This window comes from Podarcis bocagei, assembly GCF_964188305.1.
Source record: "Podarcis bocagei genome assembly, chromosome: 8".
NCBI lineage: Eukaryota > Metazoa > Chordata > Lepidosauria > Squamata > Lacertidae > Podarcis > Podarcis bocagei.
Window position 1 is genome coordinate 69,603,542 of NC_138133.1, and position 27,720 is coordinate 69,631,261.

Sequence of the window (27,720 nt, forward strand, 5' to 3'; positions counted from 1 at the left end):
TCCCCCAGGCTTTCAACTCCCGTGCGGCATGTCACCCAAACCAGGGAATCGCGATTAAGGTCCTTCTTCCTTAATTGTGATCTGTAAGCAAGGTTTGTCCTGTGGCTACAAATTGTAGATCAGGTGGAGAAAACCAGGTTGGACGACACAGTCAGCCAAAACTTGGCTTAGCTGCTGCACTGCAATGGGGTTAAAAGCCCAGGGAGCAAAGCAGAGGCAAGTTTGTCTCAAGAATCCTTCACATTTTCATGGTCACAGTAGTAAGTCCTCCTTTGGCTTACTGTGGTGTGCAAATGAGACCCTTGTTTTAGCCATATGCAAATGTAATTAATAAAGTACCTGATTAACCGTATCAGTAATCCTTTGACTTTTAAAACGCAAGCGATTTGATTTGACTCTTTTGATGCACATTTCCTCTTTGTTTTCCAGAAATACCGCAGTGGATCTGTGGGGCCTGAGGAATACATTTACGAACAAACAGCCAAGTAAGTAACAGCAGTGCACTGGACTCTCCTGGTTTGCGTCAGGTGTAAACAGAGGGCATGCAGGGCCCATCCTTGGTGGCTCCTCCGTCATCCAGGAAAGTGTGATGGTCTCCTTTCAGCATTCCTTCTTTTTTCCTTGTGCCTCTCTCACCAGCCGGTGGAGGTATCAAAATTGTTAAGGCACTTTCTCAACGAATAAGAGGCTGAAATTTGGTCATAGGCGCCGACTCCATGGGGCCTGAGGGGGCCCGAGCCCCCTCAAAAATTCGTTTGGGGGGGCTCCGCCCCCCCAATAATCTCAAGTGCCCCTCCAGCAGAGCGCCACCACTGCCCCTCCCCCAGCCCAAAATGCACAGGGTCAGGCTGCATGCCTCCTGCCCTCCCTCCCGAGCAAAAGCTCCACCCAATTTCCTTCGGAGCTGATTAATAGGCGCAGCACGCTCTCCCCTATTCGCTCACGAGGAGGCGGCGCCACTTTATCTGCATATTCATGAGCTTATTAATTATTCATGAGCTTTCGCGGGCTCCCCCAATATTTTTTATAAGTCGGCGCCCCTGAATTTGGTACACTTGTCCTTCAAGGCACAGTTAGTATAAATAATGCTGAAAATGTGGCGCTATTAAAGCTCTTGCTCTTTCATTTCTCAAGTCTATGTTGTGACAGTGGCCATCACTGGTGCACTTAATATTTATTTATTTGAAATATCTACATCTCTTCTTTCTGCAGTCTAGACTGCAGTGCATGGTACAGCTTAAAATAAGCGACTGACGTGTAGATGAGCAACCATAAAATGAGCTTATCGACAACAGAGGCAGTTAAAAACAACAAAGTGGCCAAAAATAATAATGAAGGATGCTTAAAATGCCTAAGCAAATAAATGCCGAAATAATAATAATAATAATAATAATAATAATAATAATAATAATAATAATAATAATTTTTATTTATATCCTGCCCTCCCCAGCCGAAGCCGGGCTCAGGGAGGCTAAGAACAGTGGATGCATTATTCACAGGTGTGTGTCCTGCAAAGCTCTTTCACAGCCAGATGCCACCCCATCAGGGAGAAGGATGATGATCAGGCAGGACAGACCTTTGTGATTGGCTCTATTTCCATGATTGCGTTATTCACACTCAGGCCTTTGGCTAGAACAATAAACTTTAAAAAAGGGTGTGTGTGAAATGTGCCTTAGGAAAGCATTCTGGATGGTCATGTTAACATGAGGGATAGCAATGTAAGGATAACCTTTCATATCTCACCAACGCAACATGAAGCTGATTATGAGGAAATGACCCCCCCCATTGGCCAAAAAACCTTCATCTTCAAAGAACCCTAACACAGCAAGGCAAAAGGTTTAAAGCCTTACAGTTTTAGGACCTTCCTAGACAAAAATGAATTATTCCCTTTAAAAAAGGAGCAAAGTTTGAATCCAACACCCACTAAGATTAGAGGGGGCATTTCTGCTGATTTTGAATTACACTGGCTTCTTAGACCTTTGCAGCCAGGTAAGAGTAAAATAATATAAATTTGGAATTGCTCTCTGTATAACTCCTCCTACTCTAGGGCACGATCAGTGGGATGGAAGAAATTTCCCTTGTGCTTTAGGAAAGAGATTGCAATTTTGGTCAGGTATATTCTGAGTTTTAAGAACATTGTCAGAAAAGTCTGTTCACAAATAGCAGCCGAATTTGGTATTGCCTAACCCTGTCCGGGCTTATCTCCAAACACTACGAATGAAGCTCTTACGTTTAAGTAGAAAAAAGGTTTTAGGAATTTGTGCTCCAAACCTTCCTGAATTATTGTTTCCTTTAAAGCATTAAAACTGAATACTTTGATTTGAGAAAGGGAAGGCCTCACAAAAAGCAAGTGAAGATCAAGTGTCAGTTTTCAGCAAATCAATTGTGTTACTTTTAAGAGCTGGTTTGTTGGTTTGCTTGAAAGTATTTCTCACCCGCTGTTCATCACCACACAGCTATCCAAGGGCGGGGCCCAAAAATAGGTAAAGCCACATCAATAAGTCTCATAAAACAGGGCGGCTAAAACATCAAACATTGCCAAATATAATACAGATTAATACAGATTAAAGCTGCTTGCCAACTGACCCGGTACTAAACCCCTACAAAGGCCTGGGCAAATCAGTAGCCCTTAGACTGCTGGTGAGTTCAGAAAAGTTGGCACCTGCTGCATCTCTTGAGGGGAGGGCATTGCATAGGTGGGGCGCCGCTACAGAGAAAGCCTTTTCCCAAATTAGCAGATCTGAATTGGCTGCGGCATAAACAGCAGGGCCTCCCATGATGATCTTAATACATGGTTATTTTAGTATGGATGGAGACATTCCTATAGGTATTTAGGTCCCAAGGCTTAAATTAAGCCCCCCCCCCCCTGTCTCCTCTGTGCCTCAGTTCCAAAAGGAAACACAAACCCTGGAATCTCGCACCACTTGCCACTATACGTCACCTTAGCTCTGGGCTTGCCACAAACCCTTGTAGCATCAGCAGGCTGCTTATTACCTTTTCACCTCTCTGACGCCTTGGGGTAGCAGTTTTTGCGTGCTCCTTTTCCTGTAGCTGCAGCATTATGTTCAAAGCTCAATTTTTGTCCTAGCGGGAGCGACAGCAAGTCACTGTGGGGGAGAATAGTTAGGGGTTACCTCCCGTGGCTTGCGGCTGCCGTTTCTTGTTCCTCTCCAGCCAGTAGCGGCATGTTGCCTGTTGGTGATCAAACGTCACGCAAGCTGGTTTCTAGGAAATGCAGTACTAAAAAAGAGATAAAGTTTTGATTCAGTTATGTAATATTCTGCATTCACTGGACTCCTGCAGCCCTTTTCTAACATCTGCTGTGCCAGGGCATCGATGCTCAGAAAGGGGTAGGTCAGCAGTTGCACAGATGAGCCTGTATATATATATATATATATATATATATATATATATATATATATATATATATATATATATATATATATTATATTATATATATATATATATATATATATATATATATATATATATATATATATATATATATATATATGCTTTCGTAGATTTTCACGGGTACAGGAATGCAGGTTTTGGTGTCTTCGGGTGTCTTCCCGTGTAAGAGTTGGGGTGTCTAGGCGACGTTTCGACGAGGTCTCACTCGTCATCTTCAGGCTGGTGCTTTCGGCTTCTTGTTACTGGAACAGAGCAGGATCTCAGTGTTTGAGTTCCTATAAATACTGTTGAGGGGGTGTGGTGTATAGCCTCCAACGTTCTGGGCAGAGAGGAAGTTTCCAGGTTAGTGTGCCTTTTCTTCTTTTGTTCATTAATTACTTGAGGGATATCTTGAGTGATTTCTTGAGTGATATTCTGAGTACCACTTAGGAGGGTCATTAGGTGTGGATTAGTTGCTAAAGCTTTCGTGTCTTGACCTCTTGAGCTTGTGAAGAGTTTTTCTGAGAAGATGGCTGTACTGCACTTAGTTGTGCTCTGGCTTGGCTTCGTGTATAGGGGCGAGCTGTGGTTTTGTGCCCTGTGCCAGCCAGATCTGTGTAGGGATTGCAGGGGGGTGCAGCATCCGGAGGTGCCACTATGGTTTGGCTACTGGATGGTGTCTGTAATTTATCTGTGGAGAGGGTCTGGGTTTGGGTCTGGTGTGGTTGATTGGAGATGGCGTTCTGTGTGCCTCTGGTTCTGGTGTCGGTTTTTGTGGGGAGGGCTAATTTCCAGATGTCTGGCAGGCGGGACGTGTCGTCACGCTTGTTCATGTTGTGAGGGTGTTTCTCTATTTCGATGGCTTCCATGATTATTCTCTTGTGGTGATGTTCCATGTTAAAGAGCAATTTGGAATCTGCAAAATTAATTTCGTGTCCTGTTTCTTTCATGTGTTGGTAAAGAGAGGAAGTTTTTTCTTCTTTTTTGACGGCATTCTTGTGTTCTGCTATACGTGCATTTATTTGTCTGTTTGTTTGTCCAATGTACGTGGCTGGGCAGACTTTGCAGGGTATTTCATAGACCCCTTGGTTTTCTAACTGGATTTTATCTTTGGGGTTTCTGAGGATATTGGTTATTTTTTGGTTGGTGCAAAAGGCTGTTTTGATATTGTGTTTATGGAGGATTTTGCTAATTTTATCTGTAGTGCCCTTGATATAAGGAAGGAGGGCCATGCCATTGTTTTCTTCTGTGTCTTGGTTTTTGGGGGGTGTTTCTTTTTGGATTAGCTTCGTAACCCTGTTTTGCTGGTATCCGTTGGCGATTAACACATTTGAGAGATTCTGTAACTCAGTTGTCAAGTGGTCTTTGTCAGCCAGGCGTTTGGTTCTGGAGATGAGAGTCTTGGCTACGGAGTTTATTTGTGCAGGGTGGTGGTGTGATTGTGCATGTAAGTAGCGGTTGGTGTGTGTTTTTTTCCGGTAGATAGTGTGTCCTAGGGAGCCATCAGGTTTTTTGTAGATTAGGACGTCAAGGAAGGGAAGTTGGTTGTTGGCTTCTATTTCCATAGTGAATTGTATTTTGGGGTGTAGGCTGTTGAGATGTGTGAGGAAGCTATCTAGTTTTTCCTTCCCGTGTGGCCAAATTACAAAGGTGTCGTCAACATATCTGAGCCAAAGTTTGGGTTTGTGTTCTGACTTGTCTAAAGCATTGGTTTCAAAGTGTTCCATGTACAGATTTGCGATGACCGGTGAGAGGGGTGATCCCATAGGTGCTCCTTCTATCTGTTTGTATCTTTGTCCATTGTGGATGAAGTACGTGTTGGTTAGGCAGTGGTTGGTCAGGTCCAGGATGTATTCGGGGGGATTGTATTTGTTTTGAATGGCTGTCAAGGCTTCATTAATGGGCACTTGTGTGAAGAGAGATACAACATCGAAGCTCACAAGTAGGTCATCGGGATGTAGGTTTTGCTTCTTTATTGTTTCTATGAACTGGAAGGAGTTTGTAACGTGTGAAGCGATAGATTCTGCATAGGGCTGAAGTTGCTTAGCGAGAAATTTAGCGAGATTTTGTAGAGGTGAGCCTATGGAGCTGACTATTGGTCTGAGTGGAGTTCCTTCTTTGTGTATCTTGGGGAGACCGTAGAGTTTGGGGCATCTGGATGATTTTTCTCTGGGGATGATTCTTAGCTGGATTTCTTCACTGATAGGAGAGGCTTTTATTTTGGATTTGGTGGTTTTTTCCAGATAGGTGGTGGGATCTGTTTTTATAGGTTGGTAGGTAGGGTCTTGGAGTAGATTTGATAGTTTTGCTTGGTAGTCCGATGTGTTCATCACAACAGTGGCATTACCTTTGTCTGCTGGGAGAATGATTATGTTGTTGTCTTTCCTCAGGTTGGTGAGTGCTTTCTGTTCTTCTTTGTGTAAATTGCTTCTGGGTGGTTTGCTGGAGCAGAGGATGTTGGTGACTTCAAGTCTGATTTTATTGGCTTCATCTGGGTTGATTTTGGTTAGGCTAGCTTCGACTCCGCATATGATGTTTTCCGTGGGGATGCGTCTCGGGGCGACTGCAAAGTTGAAACCTTTGGAGAGTACTTTGGTTTCAGTTGAGGTGAGGATCCTGTCTGATATGTTATGTACTGTTTGTTTCATGGGTTGTTGTGGAGGGTGGCTGGGCTTCTGGCGTTTCTCTAGTTTGTGGAGTTTGTTGGTGTGTGTGTCTGTCTTATGTGAGGACTCAGTTTCAGCTCTCCAAACGGCTAGTTGTTTGCATTTGTCCCAGAGTGCAGGGTGGATTTTGTTACAGAGTTTGAGGTGAAGAGTGAGCAGATCTTTGTTGGTTTGGTTTAGTAGGTATCTTTTCTTATGTAGTTCGTTTCTGATTAGGGATAGTTCAGTTCGTTTCAGGATCCTTTCGGTAGCTGGGGTTTTAGAGTGGAATTTAAGTTGGAAGCATGTGGGAATTAAGTTGTTGTCTCGGCAGTTGCGTAGGAACAAGAGATCACATAAGATGGTGGCTCTTCGGATTTCTAGTTTCTCGTAGGTTCTTGTCAGCTGGAAGGTTTCCTCCCCGTAGAGGTGAGATATTTGCTTTCGTAGATTTTCACGGGTACAGGAATGCAGGTTTTGGTGTCTTCGGGTGTCTTCCCGTGTAAGAGTTGGGGTGTCTAGGCGACGTTTCGACGAGGTCTCACTCGTCATCTTCAGGCTGGTGCTTTCGGCTTCTTGTTACTGGAACAGAGCAGGATCTCAGTGTTTGAGTTCCTATAAATACTGTTGAGGGGGTGTGGTGTATAGCCTCCAACGTTCTGGGCAGAGAGGAAGTTTCCAGGTTAGTGTGCCTTTTCTTCTTTTGTTCATTAATTAATTTTGTTCACTCTTCACCTCAAACTCTGTAACAAAATCCACCCTGCACTCTGGGACAAATGCAAACAACTAGCCGTTTGGAGAGCTGAAACTGAGTCCTCACATAAGACAGACACACACACCAACAAACTCCACAAACTAGAGAAACGCCAGAAGCCCAGCCACCCTCCACAACAACCCATGAAACAAACAGTACATAACATATCAGACAGGATCCTCACCTCAACTGAAACCAAAGTACTCTCCAAAGGTTTCAACTTTGCAGTCGCCCCGAGACGCATCCCCACGGAAAACATCATATGCGGAGTCGAAGCTAGCCTAACCAAAATCAACCCAGATGAAGCCAATAAAATCAGACTTGAAGTCACCAACATCCTCTGCTCCAGCAAACCACCCAGAAGCAATTTACACAAAGAAGAACAGAAAGCACTCACCAACCTGAGGAAAGACAACAACATAATCATTCTCCCAGCAGACAAAGGTAATGCCACTGTTGTGATGAACACATCGGACTACCAAGCAAAACTATCAAATCTACTCCAAGACCCTACCTACCAACCTATAAAAACAGATCCCACCACCTATCTGGAAAAAACCACCAAATCCAAAATAAAAGCCTCTCCTATCAGTGAAGAAATCCAGCTAAGAATCATCCCCAGAGAAAAATCATCCAGATGCCCCAAACTCTACGGTCTCCCCAAGATACACAAAGAAGGAACTCCACTCAGACCAATAGTCAGCTCCATAGGCTCACCTCTACAAAATCTCGCTAAATTTCTCGCTAAGCAACTTCAGCCCTATGCAGAATCTATCGCTTCACACGTTACAAACTCCTTCCAGTTCATAGAAACAATAAAGAAGCAAAACCTACATCCCGATGACCTACTTGTGAGCTTCGATGTTGTATCTCTCTTCACACAAGTGCCCATTAATGAAGCCTTGACAGCCATTCAAAACAAATACAATCCCCCCGAATACATCCTGGACCTGACCAACCACTGCCTAACCAACACGTACTTCATCCACAATGGACAAAGATACAAACAGATAGAAGGAGCACCTATGGGATCACCCCTCTCACCGGTCATCGCAAATCTGTACATGGAACACTTTGAAACCAATGCTTTAGACAAGTCAGAACACAAACCCAAACTTTGGCTCAGATATGTTGACGACACCTTTGTAATTTGGCCACACGGGAAGGAAAAACTAGATAGCTTCCTCACACATCTCAACAGCCTACACCCCAAAATACAATTCACTATGGAAATAGAAGCCAATAACCAACTTCCCTTCCTTGACGTCCTAATCTACAAAAAACCTGATGGCTCCCTAGGACACACTATCTACCGGAAAAAAACACACACCAACCGCTACTTACATGCACAATCACACCACCACCCTGCACAAATAAACTCCGTAGCCAAGACTCTCATCTCCAGAACCAAACGCCTGGCTGACAAAGACCACTTGACAACTGAGTTACAGAATCTCTCAAATGTGTTAATCGCCAACGGATACCAGCAAAACAGGGTTACGAAGCTAATCCAAAAAGAAACACCCCCCAAAAACCAAGACACAGAAGAAAACAATGGCATGGCCCTCCTTCCTTATATCAAGGGCACTACAGATAAAATTAGCAAAATCCTCCATAAACACAATATCAAAACAGCCTTTTGCACCAACCAAAAAATAGCCAATATCCTCAGAAACCCCAAAGATAAAATCCAGTTAGAAAACCAAGGGGTCTATGAAATACCCTGCAAAGTCTGCCCAGCCACGTACATTGGACAAACAAACAGACAAATAAATGCACGTATAGCAGAACACAAGAATGCCGTCAAAAAAGAAGAAAAAACTTCCTCTCTTTACCAACACATGAAAGAAACAGGACACGAAATTAATTTTGCAGATTCCAAATTGCTCTTTAACATGGAACATCACCACAAGAGAATAATCATGGAAGCCATCGAAATAGAGAAACACCCTCACAACATGAACAAGCGTGACGACACGTCCCGCCTGCCAGACATCTGGAAATTAGCCCTCCCCACAAAAACCGACACCAGAACCAGAGGCACACAGAACGCCATCTCCAATCAACCACACCAGACCCAAACCCAGACCCTCTCCACAGATAAATTACAGACACCATCCAGTAGCCAAACCATAGTGGCACCTCCGGATGCTGCACCCCCCTGCAATCCCTACACAGATCTGGCTGGCACAGGGCACAAAACCACAGCTCGCCCCTATACACGAAGCCAAGCCAGAGCACAACTAAGTGCAGTACAGCCATCTTCTCAGAAAAACTCTTCACAAGCTCAAGAGGTCAAGACACGAAAGCTTTAGCAACTAATCCACACCTAATGACCCTCCTAAGTGGTACTCAGAATATCACTCAAGAAATCACTCAAGATATCCCTCAAGTAATTAATGAACAAAAGAAGAAAAGGCACACTAACCTGGAAACTTCCTCTCTGCCCAGAACGTTGGAGGCTATACACCACACCCCCTCAACAGTATTTATAGGAACTCAAACACTGAGATCCTGCTCTGTTCCAGTAACAAGAAGCCGAAAGCACCAGCCTGAAGATGACGAGTGAGACCTCGTCGAAACGTCGCCTAGACACCCCAACTCTTACACGGGAAGACACCCGAAGACACCAAAACCTGCATATATATATATATATATATAAAAAATGCCCACTTTGGCTTCTGTAAAAGAGACAACACAGTAGTACGGCAAGAAGCCCAGGCGTTCCTGTTGAAAACAGGAGTGTAAATAAATTATCCATAGTAAATAATCTTTCCTTGAAACCTTAGGAATATAGGAATCTGCCTTATTCTGAGTCAGGCCATTGGACCATCTTGCTCCATATTGTCTACACTGAATGGCAGCAACTCTCAATGCTTCTTAGATTATCACATATATATTTATTTTTGCTATGTGTGTGTTTAGTGGTGCGCTGCTTCAGAAACATTTGTTGGGAAGCAGCTTATAAATCTGCAAACAAACAAACAATACCCCCCGCCCTTCTTTATAAAATAAACTAAACACATCTATCTATGTAAAAATACGGAATGCAATAATAAATCACCCTGGGGATGGGTGTGTGCTGTGTTTGCTTTGTGGCCAATAAATTCCTCCTACAACGCCATTATGACAACATTACAGGCTCTGACGTAAATACCATGGCAGTTACCTAGACCTTTTGTTTATTTTTGTTTCACTTTTATTCTGCCCACACCTCTCCTTCCTCCAAGGGGCTCGGAATTGTTCTTTTTAGCCTTGCATCCCTGTGTGGTAAGTTAGGCTGAGAGGGAATGGCGGCTTGTGGAAGGCCACCAGCTGAGCTTCATACCTGATGGCAGAGCTGAATCTCTATTTCCCACTTCCAAGCTAGCTGTGCCAGGCTAGTTCTTGAACTGCAGCCATTTATACGACTCCATAAAAGCCTAATATCTGTGTTTTAGAACTTAGTGGCTTTTGTTATTGATTCTGCTGGTGTTGTATTCTAACTTTCTTCACATAGCAGCACATTCCGTTATACTTTGGAAGCGACCAAATCCCTGCGTCAAAAGCAAGGAGAAGGACCGATGACGTACTTAAACAAAGGGCAGTTCTATGCCATAACTCTGAGCGAGACTGGAGACAACAAATGCTTCAGACATCCCATCAGCAAAGTCAGGGTACGGCTGGTCTTTATGAGATTGGTAATAGTGATAAACTAATGGCGCTTTGTGTGTGTGTGTGTGTGTGTGTGTGTGTGTGTGTGTGTGTGTTCACCCTGCCTCCAAACACACTTTGTTGACACGGCCACTCATTTCTGCTAACAAACTTACGAAGCAGTCAGCTGAAACAGGTTGGATCTGCTTTTTTCTTAAAAAAAAACCAACAGAACTCCTCTAGCAATGTTTAATGGACTACTAAGTTATCTTCGTTCCCATTTGTTTATTTATTGGAAAGAGATCATCCTTCAGTTTAAAAAAGCTCCTAGGGCAGCATACAGTGGTACCTCGGGTTACAGACGATTCAGGTTACAGACTCCGCTAACCCAAAAATATTACCTCAGGTTAAGGACTTTGCTTCAGGATAAGAACAGAAATTGTGCTCCGATGGTGTGGCGGCAGCAGCGGAAGGCCCTATTAGCTAAAGTGGTGCTTCAGGTTAAGAACAGTTTCAGGTTAAGAATAGACCTCTGGAACGAATTAAGTACTTAACCCGAGGTACCACTGTATAGTCCTGAACAGTAAAACAACAACGAGACAAAACATTTAAAAGTCCACAGAAAGCCACAAAGTCAGGACAAGGGCATTGGTTACAATCAGTTTCGATGGTGTGCTGCATCAAAATCTGCCTCAGGCAGAAAGTGTAACAGCGCCCAGGGGGATTTCTGCACCTCCATGCTGCAGCAGCTTGGATATGGCCAATCCTTAGTGCTTTCAGCATACAAATGCGAAGTAATGATAAAAGCATCTTGACTTTAAAAAGAACTTTCAAGGGCAAGGCGTGGGAGGCAAACTAGATGTGACCAGAGAGATATGTGCATAGGATTCCCTGTTTCGTTTTTAAAATGGATTTTGAGAGCTTGGTGCTTCAGCACTGGATGAGAGGGTTTTAGTCTCTGCCCTACCACACGCTGTTTCCCCCGTGAAAACATGAAATTGTTAGTTGCTGAATGGGACAAAACATAAAGACACCATATAGGGCATTTTTCACTGGGAAAACAGTGTGGAGGAGGGAATTAACCTCTCCTCACCCAGCACCTGTACTCCCAAGCTGAATTCAACCTACCCCACTGATATATTTATTTCAAGAAGTAAATCATGGGTGATTGTATTCAAGGGTGACACACAACATGTCTAGTTGGGCTGTAAGACCTTTTCAAGAAGCCTTCAATAGCTGAAATTCTGTTTAGGAAACTTTTAATGTCTAATAGGTTATTGTATTTTAGTGTTTTGTTGGAAGCCGCCCAAAGTGGCTGGGGAAACCCAGCCAGATGGGCGGGGCATAAATAATAATTAATAATAATAATAATAATAATAATAATAATAATAATAATAATTTTATTTTCTGTTCTTTTTTTAAAATGTCAGTTTTGATAGTATTGGTGGGTCACCCCCCGTCCCTGGTATGCCTCTTTGAAACTTGTTTTGAAAAGAGAAATATAATGTTTTAAAATAAGTGAATACAGGAGGCAGGAGGCAGCCTATGGGAGATCTCTGTGCTTGCCAATGTCACAAATGCCATGACAGTTGTGTGTGGTTTCATTAAGATTTGCAAGTCCCTCCCTGGCATATCTGTGGATACGAGAGTCCAGCTATTTATTTATTTCCCTATCAGAAAAATAGGAGCAAAATGTACTTCAGGTAGGAACAAATGGCAAGACAAAAAATGTTTAAGGATTTATCTTGCTTAGCATTCATGCTTGGTCAACCCCATCAACCATCTTAAGGTTTTTCTGTGGTCTTTCCAGAGTGTGATCATGGTTGTGTTCAGCGAGGATAAAAACCGCGACGAACAGCTGAAGCATTGGAAGTACTGGCATTCTCGGCAGCACACAGCAAAGCAAAGGGTCCTTGACATTGGTGAGTGAGAAAGCAGTCTTATCCTGCGTACCAGATCCATGCTCTCTGGTGCCTTTTGTAACATTGGAGGTTTCTGGTAGGGGAATAAGTGCAGGCACCAGAAAGTTGTTTTTGCTGTAGAGCAGGGATAGCCAATTAGTGACCCATCAGTTTGCTGTTGGATCACCCCAGTCTGGTCACTGAATGCAAGTTTGGTATTGGACTGCCCTGGTCCAGTCGTTGCCTTTAGCAGTGCTGTACTGAATTCATTTCTAACTTTATTGCTGGCTGACATCATAGAACCCACTTGACGTTTGTCAAGCTTGCATGTACATTTTCTCTTTTCTTGTTGCCTCTTGTTTCTCATTTTCCTCTCCATTCTCCTTCTTTTTAGAAATGTAAACAAAAGATAAGGATAGTAGCATTGCCATTATGACCTGCTTTAGATTATTTTGTAACTCACTTGTAAGTCCTGCCTCGTCAACTAAAAACCATGACTCAGTAGGCTTGCATTTCTCAGAAGCTTTTCCTATTATTTGGCTCATGTTATATCTTACTCCCTCGTTGGTTTTTATCCCTTGTTCTGGCTTCAGGGCAATGAACTATCAGCCCACCTCCATTATTATTATTATTATTATTATTATTATTATCATCATCATCATCATCATCATCATCATCATCATCATCATTATCCCCCCCCCCCGAAATAGCCTCAGAATTTGGGAGTAACCGGGCAGTGGGCCATCAGCCATTTTCTCTCCCCCATTCTATTTCCTCACCATGACCTCTCCCTGGCCATTCGAGCAGAATTGTACCCATTTTTGCTTTTCAGAGCAGAGATTTCCCATGGCTATTCAGCTTGCCTAGCTTTTGGCACTAGTCATGGCTCTTCCCCTTATATATGGCAATCTTAACATATTTAAAAGATACTGTCATACTGTACCCTCCCTTTCCCCTAGGCTATATTTGTATCAGTTGTAATCAGCCTTTCTCATAAACCTTTTGTCACATTTTAACTCTCAGTTGGAGTGACCTAAACTGAACAGATCTTGCTGTCCTGTGTGAGTCAGAGCAGCACAACCTAACTATATATGTTGTCCTGGATATCATTTTCCTATTTAATGTCATGCAAGATGCTTCCACCCAAGAGCTATTAAGTGGGTCTTTTGTGCTTTTGCATACAATATTGCCTGTGATATTTATGCATGAATTTTGGGTGTGCAAAATGAGATAAAGATAAGGCACTTGAGGACTCGGGGCTTATCTGTACCGCAGCTGTAAACTCTTTTTGGCTGCAATCTTGCACACTCTTAGTTGACAATTCCCAGTGACCACAATTGGCCTTATTTCTGAGGCAATGCAATCATGTTAATTGTTATTCCCCCTTCCCAGGGAATCATGGGGAAATGTAGTTCTGTGAGGAGGCGTCAGGGCATCTTCAGTAAAACAAAAGGAATTAAACAGAGGTTACACCTGGATTATGATCAACCAAGTGACACATACGTATAGATAGTGTAACATATTGTAGTCACCATAAGTGAAACTCAAGTGATGTGGAATGTGAAAACATGCCTGAGTAAAAACACAAAAATCTAAATTTTACAAAATGATCTGTGATCTGCTCTTTTTTGCAGCTGACTACAAGGAGAGCTTTAACACAATCGGGAATATAGAAGAAATCGCTTATAATGCCATATCTTTTACTTGGGATGTCAATGAAGAAGCAAAGGTAAGGCATCATCCCCCAGCAAACTTAACTGAAATGTAATTGTACTTATTAGGGCTGCTCAGAAAATAGGATTTGTAGTCATGCTTGATTTAAAGCTTAGAAATATCTGGTTTTGATATTTTACTGAAATTCGAGGGAATTCTGACTTGGGAACTATTTTATAAAATGTTACTTTGAAGGGCTGCTGAAATGTTCTCTTCCACTAAGGGTCCAGGAAACCAGCTGGTATAGAATCATAGAGTCAGAAGCGACCCGCAGTGCAGGAATCCTGCCTACAGCTGTCCCTGGGTGGACTTGAATCACTAACCTTCTGGTTAACAGCCAGATGCATTGCCCCATTGCTCCACCTGAGGTACTAGGTCAGATGGGCAGCTGTTCTTCAGAGTGTCAGGCAGAGCTTTTTCCCCAGCCCTAATGCAAACAGCAGGGACAAAAGTAGAAATTGTGTGAACAGCTATTCAGCTCCTATGGAGAAATAAATTTAAACCTTTTCATACAAAAATGGATGTTGATAATATATCAGTTTGGTAAACAAACCATCAGCAGCTGATAGTTGTAAAAGGAATTCTGGAAGATTCTTCAAATCTTGTGATTGGGCACTACCACAACAAGAACTGCATTGGTAATATTTATGGTAATGTGCATAAAAGTGAAGGTATTAGTGGGGGGAAACATACAAAAATGCATTATATTAAGGAACATTCCTTGCAAAACTATGTACATTAGTCAAAACTTATATAAAAATGTGTGTGAGGACTTTATTTTTGGCTCCTTTTATCCAAGAAAGTGTCGTAATTATTGATACAAATTGTGAGGATTCAGTGAAGGCCCATTTAACAGAAAGGTGATGTGGTGCTGCTGCATTCTGTTTTGTTAGAGTAAATAAAAGCAGCTGAAAACAGTTTGGAACCAGAGGGAAAACCCAGTGACAATGTAATGCGTTGACCTTTCAGTAAGAGTAGCCATGACTGCATATAAGGAAGATAAACGTGATCCTTGTATTTCTGCATGGGATTTTCCGGGCTTAGGGTTGAAGACAGCCCATTGTGACACTAGGAGCAGAAGGACTGTCTCAATACTGAGCGAAGGAAGTCCATTTGCAGAAGAGTTCAGAAAAGCTTTCATTGATAGCCTGAGTGATTTTGGGCTATTGATGTTTGCTGATGAAAGAGTACATCCTGCTGTGCTTAGTGAGACAAATCCCCCATTGTGCGTGAGTCGTTTGCCTGCAGAAGAATGTTAGCATTTTATTGAAAAGATGTTAATAACATAGGAGGGAAGCTTTGCAAGTGCTGGGCATAAAAGGTAAAGGTAAAGGGACCCCTGACCGTTAGGTCCATTGCACCAATATATATATATATAAAAAATTAAACTATTACCCACTTCCTACAAAATGAATGGACAAACAAAATAGCCCTTGGCATGTGTGCATAACTTGCCTTCTTCCATCCTTCTGTAAAGCAAAAGGAAACATTACAAGAAACAGAGGGATGCTCTACTCTTACTGAAGCATCTAAGCCTGACATAACACACAGCCTGACATCACTGCTCTGTGCATTTCCTCCCCCTGGATAACTCTAGCTTCACAGCATCCTCGGCCTGCCTCGGCGTTCTCAGTGTTTGTCTGCAGGGTTGCAGTTCAAATTATTCCTACCTTCAGATGAATGCTGGCTAATAGTCTTAGCCAGAAATTGCAAGCCTGCCGTTGAAACGCCTTTTACTTCAATCAGCGCTATTAAGTTGCAGCTCAGGTCGGCCTGACCCTGGTCTCCATGGTATGAAGCAAATATCCTGCAGGAACCTTAGTAACCTATTGCCACTCACAAAACAAAAATCGCAATTGCTATTACGGTTTTTTATTGATTGAAAATGAAGTATTATCCTGGTTTGAGAAACACAGGTGGGATTTTACTCTTAACGGTCCCACAGTCCTTTCCAGCAGAGTTTAGGCTACTATGAAGCATTGTCTGTGGGGCTGCCTTTGAAGACTGCCCAGAAGCCACAGTTAGTCCAAAACCCTGCTAGGCTGGGTTAGTCCAAAAACAAGCTAGTCCAAAAACAGTTAAAGGTGAAGGTAAAGGTACCCCTCACCATTAGGTCCAGTTGCAAACGACTCTGGGGTTGCGGCGCTCATCTCGCTTTATTGGCCGAGAGAGCCGGCGTTTGTCCACAGACAGCTTCTGGGTCATGTGGCCAGCATGACTAAGCTGCTTCTGACGAACCAGAGCAGCGAACGGAAACGCCGTTTACCTTCCCGCTGGAGTGGTACCTGTTTATCTACTTGCACTTTGACATGCTTTCGAACTGCTAGGTGGGCAGGAGCTGGGACCGAACAACTGGAGTTCACCCCGTTGCGGGGATTCAAACCGCTGACCTTCTGATCGGCAAGCCCTAGGCTCTGTGGTTTAGACTACAGCGCCACCCAGTTACGGTAGTCCAAAAACAAGCTAGGCTGCTAACAAACCAGGCAATGGGCGGGTGAGGGGGAAGATATTTTTCCAGTGTTTCAACAGTCTCACTGACTCCTTGTCCATTTTTAGAGCACAAATAAAGGTAATAGTGCTTGCCATTAATTCTCTATATGATTTGGGACCTGAGTCCCCAAGGATCACCCAGGCCACATTAGCCTGCCCATTACTAAGGTCATTGCAGAGGTCGTCCTCTGGGTGGCCTCACCCTCTGAAGTGAGGGAGCCAAAGGTGGGGGAAGAGAGTGCTTCCATTGGTGGCATCTCCCCTTTGGAATGCCTTTCTCATGGAGCCACCTGATTGTTCCACTATCGTCACCTAACATCACAAGTGAAGAGGATTATGGAGTGCTGTCTGAAAGTTTCAGCAGGAACTACCTGTAGTTCCACCCTCTAACCAGCAGGGAACCAGTGCATGATCTGCCAAGGTCCTAGTACAGGGGTCAGCAAACTTTTTCAGTAGGGGGCCGGTCCACTGTCCCTCAGACCTTGTGGGGGGGCCGGACCATATTTTGAAAAAATATATATGAATGAATTCCTGTGCCCCACAAATAACCCAGAGATGCATTTTAAATAAAAGCACACGTTCTACTCATGTAAAAACACGCTGATTCCTGGACCGATCACGGGCTGGATTTAGAAGGCGATTAGGCCGGATCCGGCCCCCGGGCCTTAGTTTGCCTACCCATGTCCTAGTAGCACCTGCCAGGAGGCCCTGTTGGTTTGGGAATTGATGTGAGGCTGGGCGTTGTCGACCTACTGCAGCAAATAGGCAGAGCTTGCTAAAGGTAAATTCAGTTGGAAGAGCATAGGTGGCAGTTTATGTAAGTGCCCTGAACACGCATTGCCAAGGGATGCGACTACAAATTTGTTCCTCCTAGTATTCTTTGACATGTTTTGCAAGCAAGGGGGGTGGCAAGCAGAGCTGTTCCCACATGGCAGAACTGGGCAAGTACAGCCACACAGGCTCTGCTGGATGGCTCCACCTTTGTCATGATGTTCAGCGGTTCACCTGAATCTCCTCAGGAGACAAGCATAGGAAGGGAGCAGAGTAGGGATGCACAGCAAGAAACAAATGGATGTTGCAGCCATGGGACTGGGTTGATGGAGAACTCAGTGGACGTTGCCAGGCCTGGGGGAGGTTGAATGAGGAGGGACCAGATGCTCTGAGGGAAGGAGGTACCTCATTTTACCACATGCCCTAACACCAGTCCTGTTTCCTTCATCACTTTTCTCCCTCATTAGCAGCATAGAGCGTTTCTTTATTTTTGAGCTATTGCTGGGGCATTTAAAATGTGTTTTACTTAAGTGCTCAGGCTGTTTTGCGACTAATGTATGGAGGAGCATCTGCTTAGCAGTCGAAAGGTCTCGGTGTGGTGTAGTGGTTAAGAGTGGTAGACTCGTAATCTGGTGAACTGGGTTCGATTCCCCACTCCTCCACATGCAACTGCTGGGTGACCTTGGGCCAGTCACACTCTGAAGTCTCTCAGCCCCACTCACCTCACAGAGTGTTTGTTGTGGGGGAGGAAGGGAAAGGAGAATGTTAGCTGCTTTGAGACTCCTTCAGGTAGTGATAATGCGGGATATCAAATCCAAACTCCTCTTCCTCCTTGGCTTCTTCAGGTAGGGCTGGAGAAAATCTGAAATTGGAGGGAGCTGCTGACAAGTCAGTGTTGGCAATACTGAGCTAGATGGGACCCTATGAGACAGCTTCTGACATTCCTACCCTTTGGTCACCCTGACACCAGCAGTTGTGGTGGTCGAGGTGCCTGCCATTTCTGCTGTAGCATCTTCTTATGGTGTTTCGTGAACATTATTTTCATAGGTATCAACTATCTCTGACTACAGGTGTGCGCTGATAACCCAAGTATTTTGACAAGACTTAGCTTGTTATAATAATAATTCGGGGTTGTAGGTCTTGGGGGGGGGGAGGAAACGCCGATTGATTTGTGTTCCTCGCCCTTCACTGTAATACTATTTCTACCTCCCATAGGTTCATGTGAGGCATAATGCTAGAAAGATCACATGGTGAGCAGTTTCCATATCTGGGCATTAACTCGTTCTCGCTCACCTAGTCGTTTGCAGATAGGATTCCCTCCTGGGGAGGAGGCTCCCCACCCCCACCCCACTCCACAATTACCTCACTCCAGAGAGCTGGAAGCTCTAATTATAGCCTCCCTTAAGGATAGTTTTTTAAACTGGCTCCATTGTTCCAGGGCCATTTCCCTCTTTTCCCACAATTTTGAGATTAAAATGAATTTCACCCATACAAAGGCCTCTCTTACGGAAATTAAGATTCAAGGCTCAGTGTACCAGAGCACTGCCTGGAGTTGAATGTGGGGAAAAAGCACTTTCTTAAAGCAGAATATATTTTATCCTAGCGACTTTTGAAGGAGAAGGGATCTTCATAGTGATACCATCATATTCACTGTGTTCAGTGACACCCCTAGCGACATGGAAGCCTATATAGTGCAGTCTCAAGAGTGCTGAGGCATGTGCAAATGTGTCATCCACATGAGCCAGACTGATAACACAGGTCATGGACTTTTCTGTGCTGTGGTTGTTAAGAGTCTTGAGCCAGCACTGGGAAGACCCAAGTTCAAATTCCCACTCACCTGTGAAGCTCACGGGGTGCTCTTGAGCGAGGCACTGCCTCTCAGCTGAACCTACCTCGTAGGGCAGGCACCCCCAAACTTGGTCCTCCAGCTGTTTTGGAACTACAACTCCCATCATCCCTAGCTAACAGGACCAGTGGTCAGGGATGATGGGAATTGTAGTCCCAAAACAGCTGGAGGGCTGAGTTTGGGGATGCCTGTTGTAGGGTTACTCTGTGTAAGATAGGGAGGGGAGGACCTAGTATGACACCTTGAGCTCTTTGGAGGAAAAATGTTATATAAAGATAATGAGTAAATACAAAATCCACCCAACTGGGACTCATCCATGCCATAGGGAAGCTACTTCCATGTGGGCAGAATTGCTTGTTTAGATCTTTAGATTGCTGTGGATCTTTTTAAGCACTATACCACGTGACCCATACTGTGAACTATCCCAAGTTGAGAAGCACTGCTTTAGAATATTTTAGAGCAACATGCACCAGATTAGGCGTGTGTCCTTCATCCTTGATAAAAAGCTTGTTTCCATAGTTGACCTTGTCCCTATTATTATGTATAACCCATGAAAAATCATAGGGAGGGAGAGAATTGGCCTTCGAATAGCCTTCCCTATCCTGGTGCCTCCAGATGTTTTGGATTACACTACACCTTCCATCAGCCCAAGACATCTGGAGGCACCAGATTGTGAAAGACGGCCTAATTCTTGTGCCCTTAACATTGCTGGGCCTTTGGCCTTCGTTGTGTAATAACATCTTCCCTTTGCCGGTACCTGTGTATGTGTGTATAAACCCACCATACATCTGATAACTCTTTAATTTTTAAGCTCAGGTCTGGCCAAATATATTTTGCTGCCTGAGGCAAAGGATAACATGGAGCATAGGAGCATACACACTTCCACATACAGGGGATGACCATTTTATGTGCGTTCAAAGCTTGTGCACACCTGTGCTTTTTGCAGACCAAGAAGAGGTGTAATGGGAGCAGGGCAGAGGCGTTGAATTGAATTTCAACACCAGTGTCCTCCACTACATGTCAAGGCAGTAGACGAACTTAGAGGGGGTCAGGACAGGCAATGTGGCACATAGACTTCTGCCCTCCAACCCCTCACTGCTTTTTCCTGCCCCCCAACAGCTGCCACCTGATGCAGCTGCCTCATTCTGCCTCATTCTGATCAACCCTGCTAAAGCGTTTCCTGACCCTGTAGTTTTGCAAGGGTAAGCAGGCTCTAATACGAGTAGAGATCCCTACCAAACCTGCAGAACCTCATAATTTGCAACCTTTGGTTTGTGCGGCTGTGCCTGTGCGTGTATTTAATTTTTTCTTGTTAACACGTACAAAGACGTATAATTTCCGTTAACATTCAGTACTTTAAAAATTAGAAAAGAAGAAACGGTGTGTAAACACCACTACCAAAACTAGTGTAGTATTTGTCTGAGAGCCAGGGTTCTTTAAATCGCACATAAAGCAGGGTGTTTTAAATAAAACGCTGTGGGTGCAATGCATCTAGCAACTGCAGTGTATACGAATGGCCGAACAGGTGTGCACCTACCATTTGCAGCAAACCGAGTTTTTATGTAGTTGCTGGGGTGTGGTGCAGGGTAAAGGAAGCTTCTTAAAGGGAAAGGTAAACATTTGCTGGAGACATTGGTATTGAGCTAGAACAAAGGCGTTGACTTTGCATGAATTTATAAGGTAACGGATGTCAAAAGAAACTATAAAAGCTGCACTTACTCTGCACAAAGGAGTTTTGTTTATTTAAAGCTCTACTGTGCCCAGTGTTTAGGGCTTGGGCCTGGCAGCAAGATTCTAAAAACCAGAAACAAAAACAAATGATTAAAATATAATGGGTTGATAGTTTTGTTTAAAATTTAAAGTGTTAGCAGTGGATCTCTTAATTTATTTTATGGCATGAAGCTAGAACTCCCTAGAGTTGAATATACAGTTCTTTGCCCCCCCCCCACACAAGGATGCTTGTTTTTAACATGTAAAAGTTGCTAGGAACATGGGAAGCTGCCTTCTGCCACATCATACTATTTGTCCATCTATCTTTGAATTATATTTCCTGCCTGACAGTGGTTCTCCAAATTACAAGGCTGAAGCCTTTTACACCACCTGCTAGCTGATCATCATCATAATAATTTTATTTCAAGAAAGAATTTGTAAAAAACAAACACAAAGAATTCCCTGATAAGAACTGTTAAAGAAATATCACGAACTGCCAAATCCTCCTTTTCCACCCCCTCATCCTGAAAAACAACTCCAGTAGGATAGCTTACCACAGATGAAATATACAGCATCAACACATTTCTGTAAACCTAGTTTGAGGAGGAGGCTACTTCAGTTTCACAGCAATTCCGCCCAACATCCATCTTAGTCTGTTTTAGTCCTTGTCCAGAACCTGAGAAATGGCCCAGTCGTTGATTCAAGACCAAGACAAATCCAGCTCATCGTTTCAACTGGTAATGTCAGGAAAATGCAACATGTGTCTGTGTGCAATGGAATGCCCTGCTTAGAGGCAATGGCTGACCTGAAAAGATATTTAAAGCATCTTATGAGTTCCTGACCGTGCAATCCTATGCAATTGTACTTTTGGAGCTGATCAGATGCCCTGTAACAATAAATAATTGATACAGCTTCTCCTTTAAAACAACAACAATGTTGGAACAGGTGATGGGCTATCCAGTTCCTTGCTGTTTTAAGCATGAAGAAGGTCCTAGGTTCATGAAGTGTGATGAAAGTCCCAGATGAAATAGGAGCATCTTGCCTGTAGTGGCAACCTGCTGGCAGGGGCACCATTGCTACTTGCTGGAGGAGGGTGGTTCGGCAGTATATTATTATTGTTGTTTGTTGTTGTTATTTATTAATTTATGCCCCACCCATCTGGGCAGCTCCCAACTGAATTAAAAGCACAATAAAATATCTAACATTAAAAACATCCCTAAACAGGGCTGCCTTCAAATGTCTTCTAAAAGTCAGATAGTTGTTTATTTCCTTGACATCTGATAGGGAGGCGTTCCACAGGGCAGGTGCCACTACCAAGAAGGCCCTCTGCCTGGTTTCCTCCAACCTCACTTCTCGCAGGGTGGGAACCGCCAGAAGGCCCTCGAAGCTAGACCTCAGAAGCGGGTCAAGTGCTCCTACCGGCACACTCACACAGCCCCCCTCCGTGTTTCCCATGTCCTCCCAGTAAGTGGCAGCAACGCCCCTGCTGGGAAACTATTGCTTTGGCTTGGGAGACACAAGTTCCTGCAGACAGCAAGCGATGTGCCACTGGAAGCCAGAGAATAAAATACTGTGCTAGATGGATAAATGGTCGCCTTTAGTAAACAATGGATTCCTATGTTTCCAAACCGTAGGCACTAGAAACCTAGTCTCAAATTTATCTCAGGAATTTACTACACCAGACTATTTAGGCCTTCTGTATTTTCTTCTTCATTTTTTAAGCAGCTGATTGTTGATTTAAGAAAATAAGCAAAAAGGTTGTATATAAGGTGTTTTTTATTATCATTATAACTGAAGGCCTATAAAATTTTTTTTTAAGACTGATGTAGGAGACATCCTGGCTAGAAAAATTCTGAAAGCAAGGAAAAACCGCTTTCAGTTCAGAGTTTCTATATTTATTGTTAAACATGGCATGCTGTCAGAAATATAATCCTCTGAACAGCATCTGTGACTATAATAAATCAAACACAAAACAGTATGAGAGCCAGTGTGGTGTAGTGGTTAAGCGCAGTGGACTCATAATCTGGTGAACTGGGTTCAATTCCCCGCTCCTCCACATGCAGCTGCTGGGTGACCTTGGGCTAGTCACACTTCTTTGAAGTCTCTCAACCTCACTCACCTCACAGAGTGTTTGTTGTGGGGGAGGAAGGGAAAAGGAGATTGTTGGCCGCTTTTAGACTCCTTAGGGTAGTGATAAAGTGGGATATCAAATCCAAAGTCGTCGTCATCGTCCTCGTCCTCCTCCTCCTCCTCCTCTTCTTCTTCATGTGTGTTGTAATGTTTCTGTCCATGCTACATTCCATAGGTTTCAGCTTGTAATAAGTGAATGTGGGAACACTGAGATTTTCTGAATGAGAAAGCAAAGCAAGTCTGTCAAAACCATTTCCTAGCTATCTTTTTTACTTCTGACAGTGGCTTCCACATCAGTTTTGGTATGTGAGTTGTTCCTCGCTAAGCTAACATCTGGAAACAAAACATCTGGAAGGCACTATGAAGCCTGCTGTACAGCCAGCGACTTCACTGTATATATTATGCAAAATCAAATGTTAATTCTCATTTTACACATGTATCTTTCTCCCACATGGAGACTTGTAGTGGTTGCCGGGATAATGTAGTAAACCAAACACTTGTGCTGCGCTATACACCTATGAAATATCCTTTTGTCTCAAATTCACCAAAGAGTCTCTTCCTGCCCCCGCAGTTTCTATTTAGTTCTCTCCCCTCAGCCTTTGATTGTTTTGAACAATAAAGACCTTTTTTCAATTTCAGCAAAACCTTTTATCAGTTTTGAGTCTTCTAAGGGTGGTGATCAGAGTAAAACCACTGAGATGAATAAATATGACTTAAGTTTGGCACATTCATTTGAATGGGTATGCTGCGAGTAATATCGCCCTAAATATCCATTAATATTACCCTGATTCATGTCACATACAGCCTCTGTGGAGAGCAGATAAAAACCAGTATATTAAAGTGTTCCAAATACAAAAAATACAGTTATTAAATAACATGTGGGTATTCTAGCCTCTACCTGCTCTTTCTGTCAGTAAGTTATGCACGACACAGATTGGGGAAGTGCCACATTTCAACTGATAAGGAGTTGCTGCTGATAATATGAATTTTCAGGGCCCTTTTTATATTTAAGAATTGCAAATGAGGGTGGGAGATTGCCTAAGCAAACCTAAGGCCTATTTGCTATTTTCCTGCCATTTAAATCTTAAGACTTTTATACAGTTTAGATTCTAAATAGAGCTGACTGTATTTTCACACACAAGAGATAAGTATATGTGGATTTCTCTCCCACTCTGCCCTGTGATCATATATCTGCAGTGCCCTGAGCCAAAATCCAACCTATCTCTTCTCCCATCTGTACACGTTGTCTCTGTTTTCTTGGTGTGTTTTTTTCCCTTTTTCAAATGCCAGCAAACTTGCTGCCTACCTTTATCTCTCTAATTAGTGCCAAGCCCTGAGGCAATGGCGCTTGGGTATTGACGTTTGAGAGTCGAAATTACCCGCATACATCTTTCGACTATCTCTCTTCTGCAGATTAGATACCAACACTTGTCATCAGGCTGCCTTGTAGTATCTGCTTTCGAAGGAAAAGAGATGAAGCTGTGCAGTGTAACCTTAAGGCTTGCAACTTGCAGCAGGTTTGCCTTTAGGGGAAAGTCCTCTGGGAGTCCCCTCCTTCTGCCACTGCATGGGATGGAGAACCTGTGGTCCCTCAAATGATGCTTCTCCACGTAGAAGCCCTCAGCTATTCCTCTTTGAGTCTGAGCATGTATGACTACTTCAGGCCAGAGTTTTGGACCCAGAAGTTGAAGTTTGGGGTGGAGCAGGAAGTCCCTTGGTTCAATCCCCGATATCTCTAGGTAGGGATGAAACCCTGTAGAGCAGCTACAATGCTAACTGGACAAAATTAAGTAGATGGACCAATGGTCAGACTGTACAGTACAACTTCCCAGGTTCCTAATGCCTATGTTCTATTATGATCTATACTTGACCCAACCCAGTGATGACAGCCATAGCAAAAGTATTGCAGCTGGGTGTCCATTTCTGTACCAATATGCGCTCAGGCTTTCCCAGTGCCCCATATTGCTTTCTTTCCTCATATAGTGGGAAGGAGTCCATGCATTTCCCTGCAGAGGAAAATCCTGGTGAGAACATGTCTGCATTCTCTACTATGGCTGCAGGATAGACTACTTCTCTCCTCTCTGCCCATTGTGGGCCATTTCCAACGACCACTGTGTTGTTATTCCACGGATCATAAGTGTTCACTAGAACATGCACAATTTGCTGTGGAATAGAGGGGGAAAGAATTTTATCAAAGGCACGTAATTATTCACTAGCTGTATTTTGCAATCAGAGGTACATCTTTCTTTGTTGACTAGTGTGATGTTTGGTTGTTCTAATCTCTGCCACCTTCCCTCCAGCCTCCCTTATTCTGGAGCATCTGTCACTGTGGCATCAAAGTGCTCTTCTACCTAGAGCAGATTTCTGAAGAATGAGAATAAATGATGCTCTGAGACATCCCTGAAAGGCTCCTGAGAATCTAGATAATTGAGCATCAGTCATCTTTCAGAAGCAAAGGTGATAGAGCATTGATGTCATCTTGGCCATGAAGCTAAATTAAAACTAAAAGCACACTCAAAGCACATTTTATAGCTTCAGTGTCACATTCTTGTGAATGGCCTTTTCGAGTTAAAAGCCCCCTCCCTCCCTACTGTTTCTAAAGGAGGCTAGTAGGGCAGTGTACCGAGGTGTAAAACCTTGCAAAAGTCACTGGTCTCCCTTAATTCTAGTCCAGTTCCTATAATGCAAAATAACACAGCATTAATACTGATACAACAGCTTTTGCCCCCCACCCGTCTGTGTGTAGGGGTTTGCCATAAGTTTAAAATTATTGATTGTTAAAGAGACTTGATCTATTAAGGTGTCAGGAGGATGATATTCCATCTTCTAAAATGATGGCCTTTTGTAGTCATCAATTACCATCACTCAGCTATCTCCGCTGCTCCATCAATATAATTTTGCTGCAGCTGAATTTATTTATCTAACTGGTTTGTATCCTGCTTTTCCAAGCTCAGGGCAGCTATCTGAAAGTTTCTTGCTTGAATTTTCCTCTTGTTAGTGCTCCTGTATTTGAGATTCAGGCATTTTGACCCAATGCACAGTATCCTTGCATATGTAGCATGTATTCTTTGGTAGTCAGAGATGGTTGGAATTATAATAAGCTGTTCTCATAATGTGTAGGGCACAGATGGGGAGACCCTCCAGATGTTGGATTCCATGTCCCGTCAACCCCAGCTAGCATGGCCAGGGATGTTGAGGTTATAGAGCAACATCTGGAGAGCCATAAGTTCTCTATCCCTGGTTGAACAGACATCGTGTTTAAACCTCTGGCTTTGCCATGTAGAAATGTAGCCTGATGTAGAAAGGTAAACGTCCTAGTCCTTACTCTGCCCAGCTTTGCATTCTAGCCACCTGAAAGTTTCCCTCTGGATGGAATGTGGTCCTTGGACTGGGGAAAGAAAAATCCCCACCTCCGTATAGCCCAATTCAGGTATTCTGCATGCATGCAACCCTATGTGTGGAGAGGAGGGCAGCAGGAATGTGCTGGCCCAGCATCCCTTGGGGCACTGGCCACGCCCACTGGATGACCTCACAGTGTTCCAGCCACTTGAAGGCTGCTCCTTCATTTGCCCTATGCAGACAACCATGGGGCATGCTCAGTGCAATGCAGGGTGTTGGGAGGGGACAGTCTTGCTGCCCCACTTCTTCAAAAGTGCATCATCCATGCAGAAAATCCCTGGACGAGGCTTACGTTAAGACAGGAAATGCAGTCCATTTTGCACGTCCCACTAAAGCGGATTTCTCCCAGACCACTTCCCTCACATCAGTTAAAGTTCAACTGCATTGTTTGCAAGCACAGCATTGTGATACCATCAGGTACAGAAATGCCGCTGTGCTATTAGCTCGGTCAAGCAAACAAGCTGAGACGGCTGCACCATAAAAAACTGGACAGTAATATCGACTTCTGTAATCAGATGAATGCTGTTAAATTCTCCCTGTAAGGCACATTAGCTATATCTCCCTGAGACCCGTCTTCTTTTTTCTTTAGTCTTCCTTTCCCCACTTCTTTTCCAATCTTTTACACATCTTTCATTTTCTGAACAAATGCCATTGAATAGGGAAAAAATATAAGTGGATTTTCTTAAGTCTTTGCATAATTCTGTGTTTTGCTAGTATTCTTAGCCATCGGCAGTGCCACCATAAGGCCCACTGGAAAGTAGGAAGCCACCCTACACTGAATCTGACCATTGATCCTTCTATCTCAGTATTGTAGACTGGCAGCTCCAGGGCTATTCAGACAGTTACTTTTGGATAGCCCGGTGAAGCCTCTGCAGGGCACGGGAATGAAGGCTCCTCGTGCCCTGCGGAGGCTTCGCACGGCTAAACCAGAAGCCAGGACAGCCAGTGGGGTCTCAGCGCACGATCCCGCTGGCTGTCCTGGCTTCTTGTTTAGCCCGGGCTGGGGAGGCTGCACGCAGCTAAACAAGAAGCCAGGACAGCCAGCGGGATCCCTGCGATCCCGCTGGCTGTCCTGGCTTCTTGCTTGGCCGCGCACAGCCTCTCCTGGGCAAGGGGAGCCTTCAACCCCTGCCCGCAAGAGGCTGCGCATGGCTAAGGCTCCCCCAAGAGCCGCGCTCCCTTTAAAGAGTGTGTGAAGTGTGTGTGTGTGGCTCTTTAAAGGAAGTGCTCAGCAGAGCCTCCCACTTACATTCACTCCATAAGACGCACACACATTTCCCCTTACTTTTTAGGAGGGGAAAAGTGTGTCTTATAGAGCGAAAAATACAGTAGCCA

At 43.8% G+C, this 27,720-nt stretch overlaps 1 protein-coding gene across 1 annotated transcript in view; it reads left to right on the forward strand.

The window, feature by feature from the left end:
* Nucleotides 1-395: 395 nt before the first annotated feature.
* GRHL2 (grainyhead like transcription factor 2) overlaps nt 396-27,720 on the forward strand; it is a 59,500-nt gene continuing 32,175 nt past the window's right edge. The window contains exons 1-4 of the mRNA XM_081204968.1: nt 396-485; nt 10,292-10,448; nt 12,236-12,347; nt 13,961-14,055. Of these exons, the coding sequence (XP_081061094.1) occupies nt 10,356-10,448; nt 12,236-12,347; nt 13,961-14,055 (300 nt within the window). The 5' untranslated portion in view covers nt 396-485; nt 10,292-10,355. The remainder of the gene's footprint in view (nt 486-10,291; nt 10,449-12,235; nt 12,348-13,960; nt 14,056-27,720) is intronic.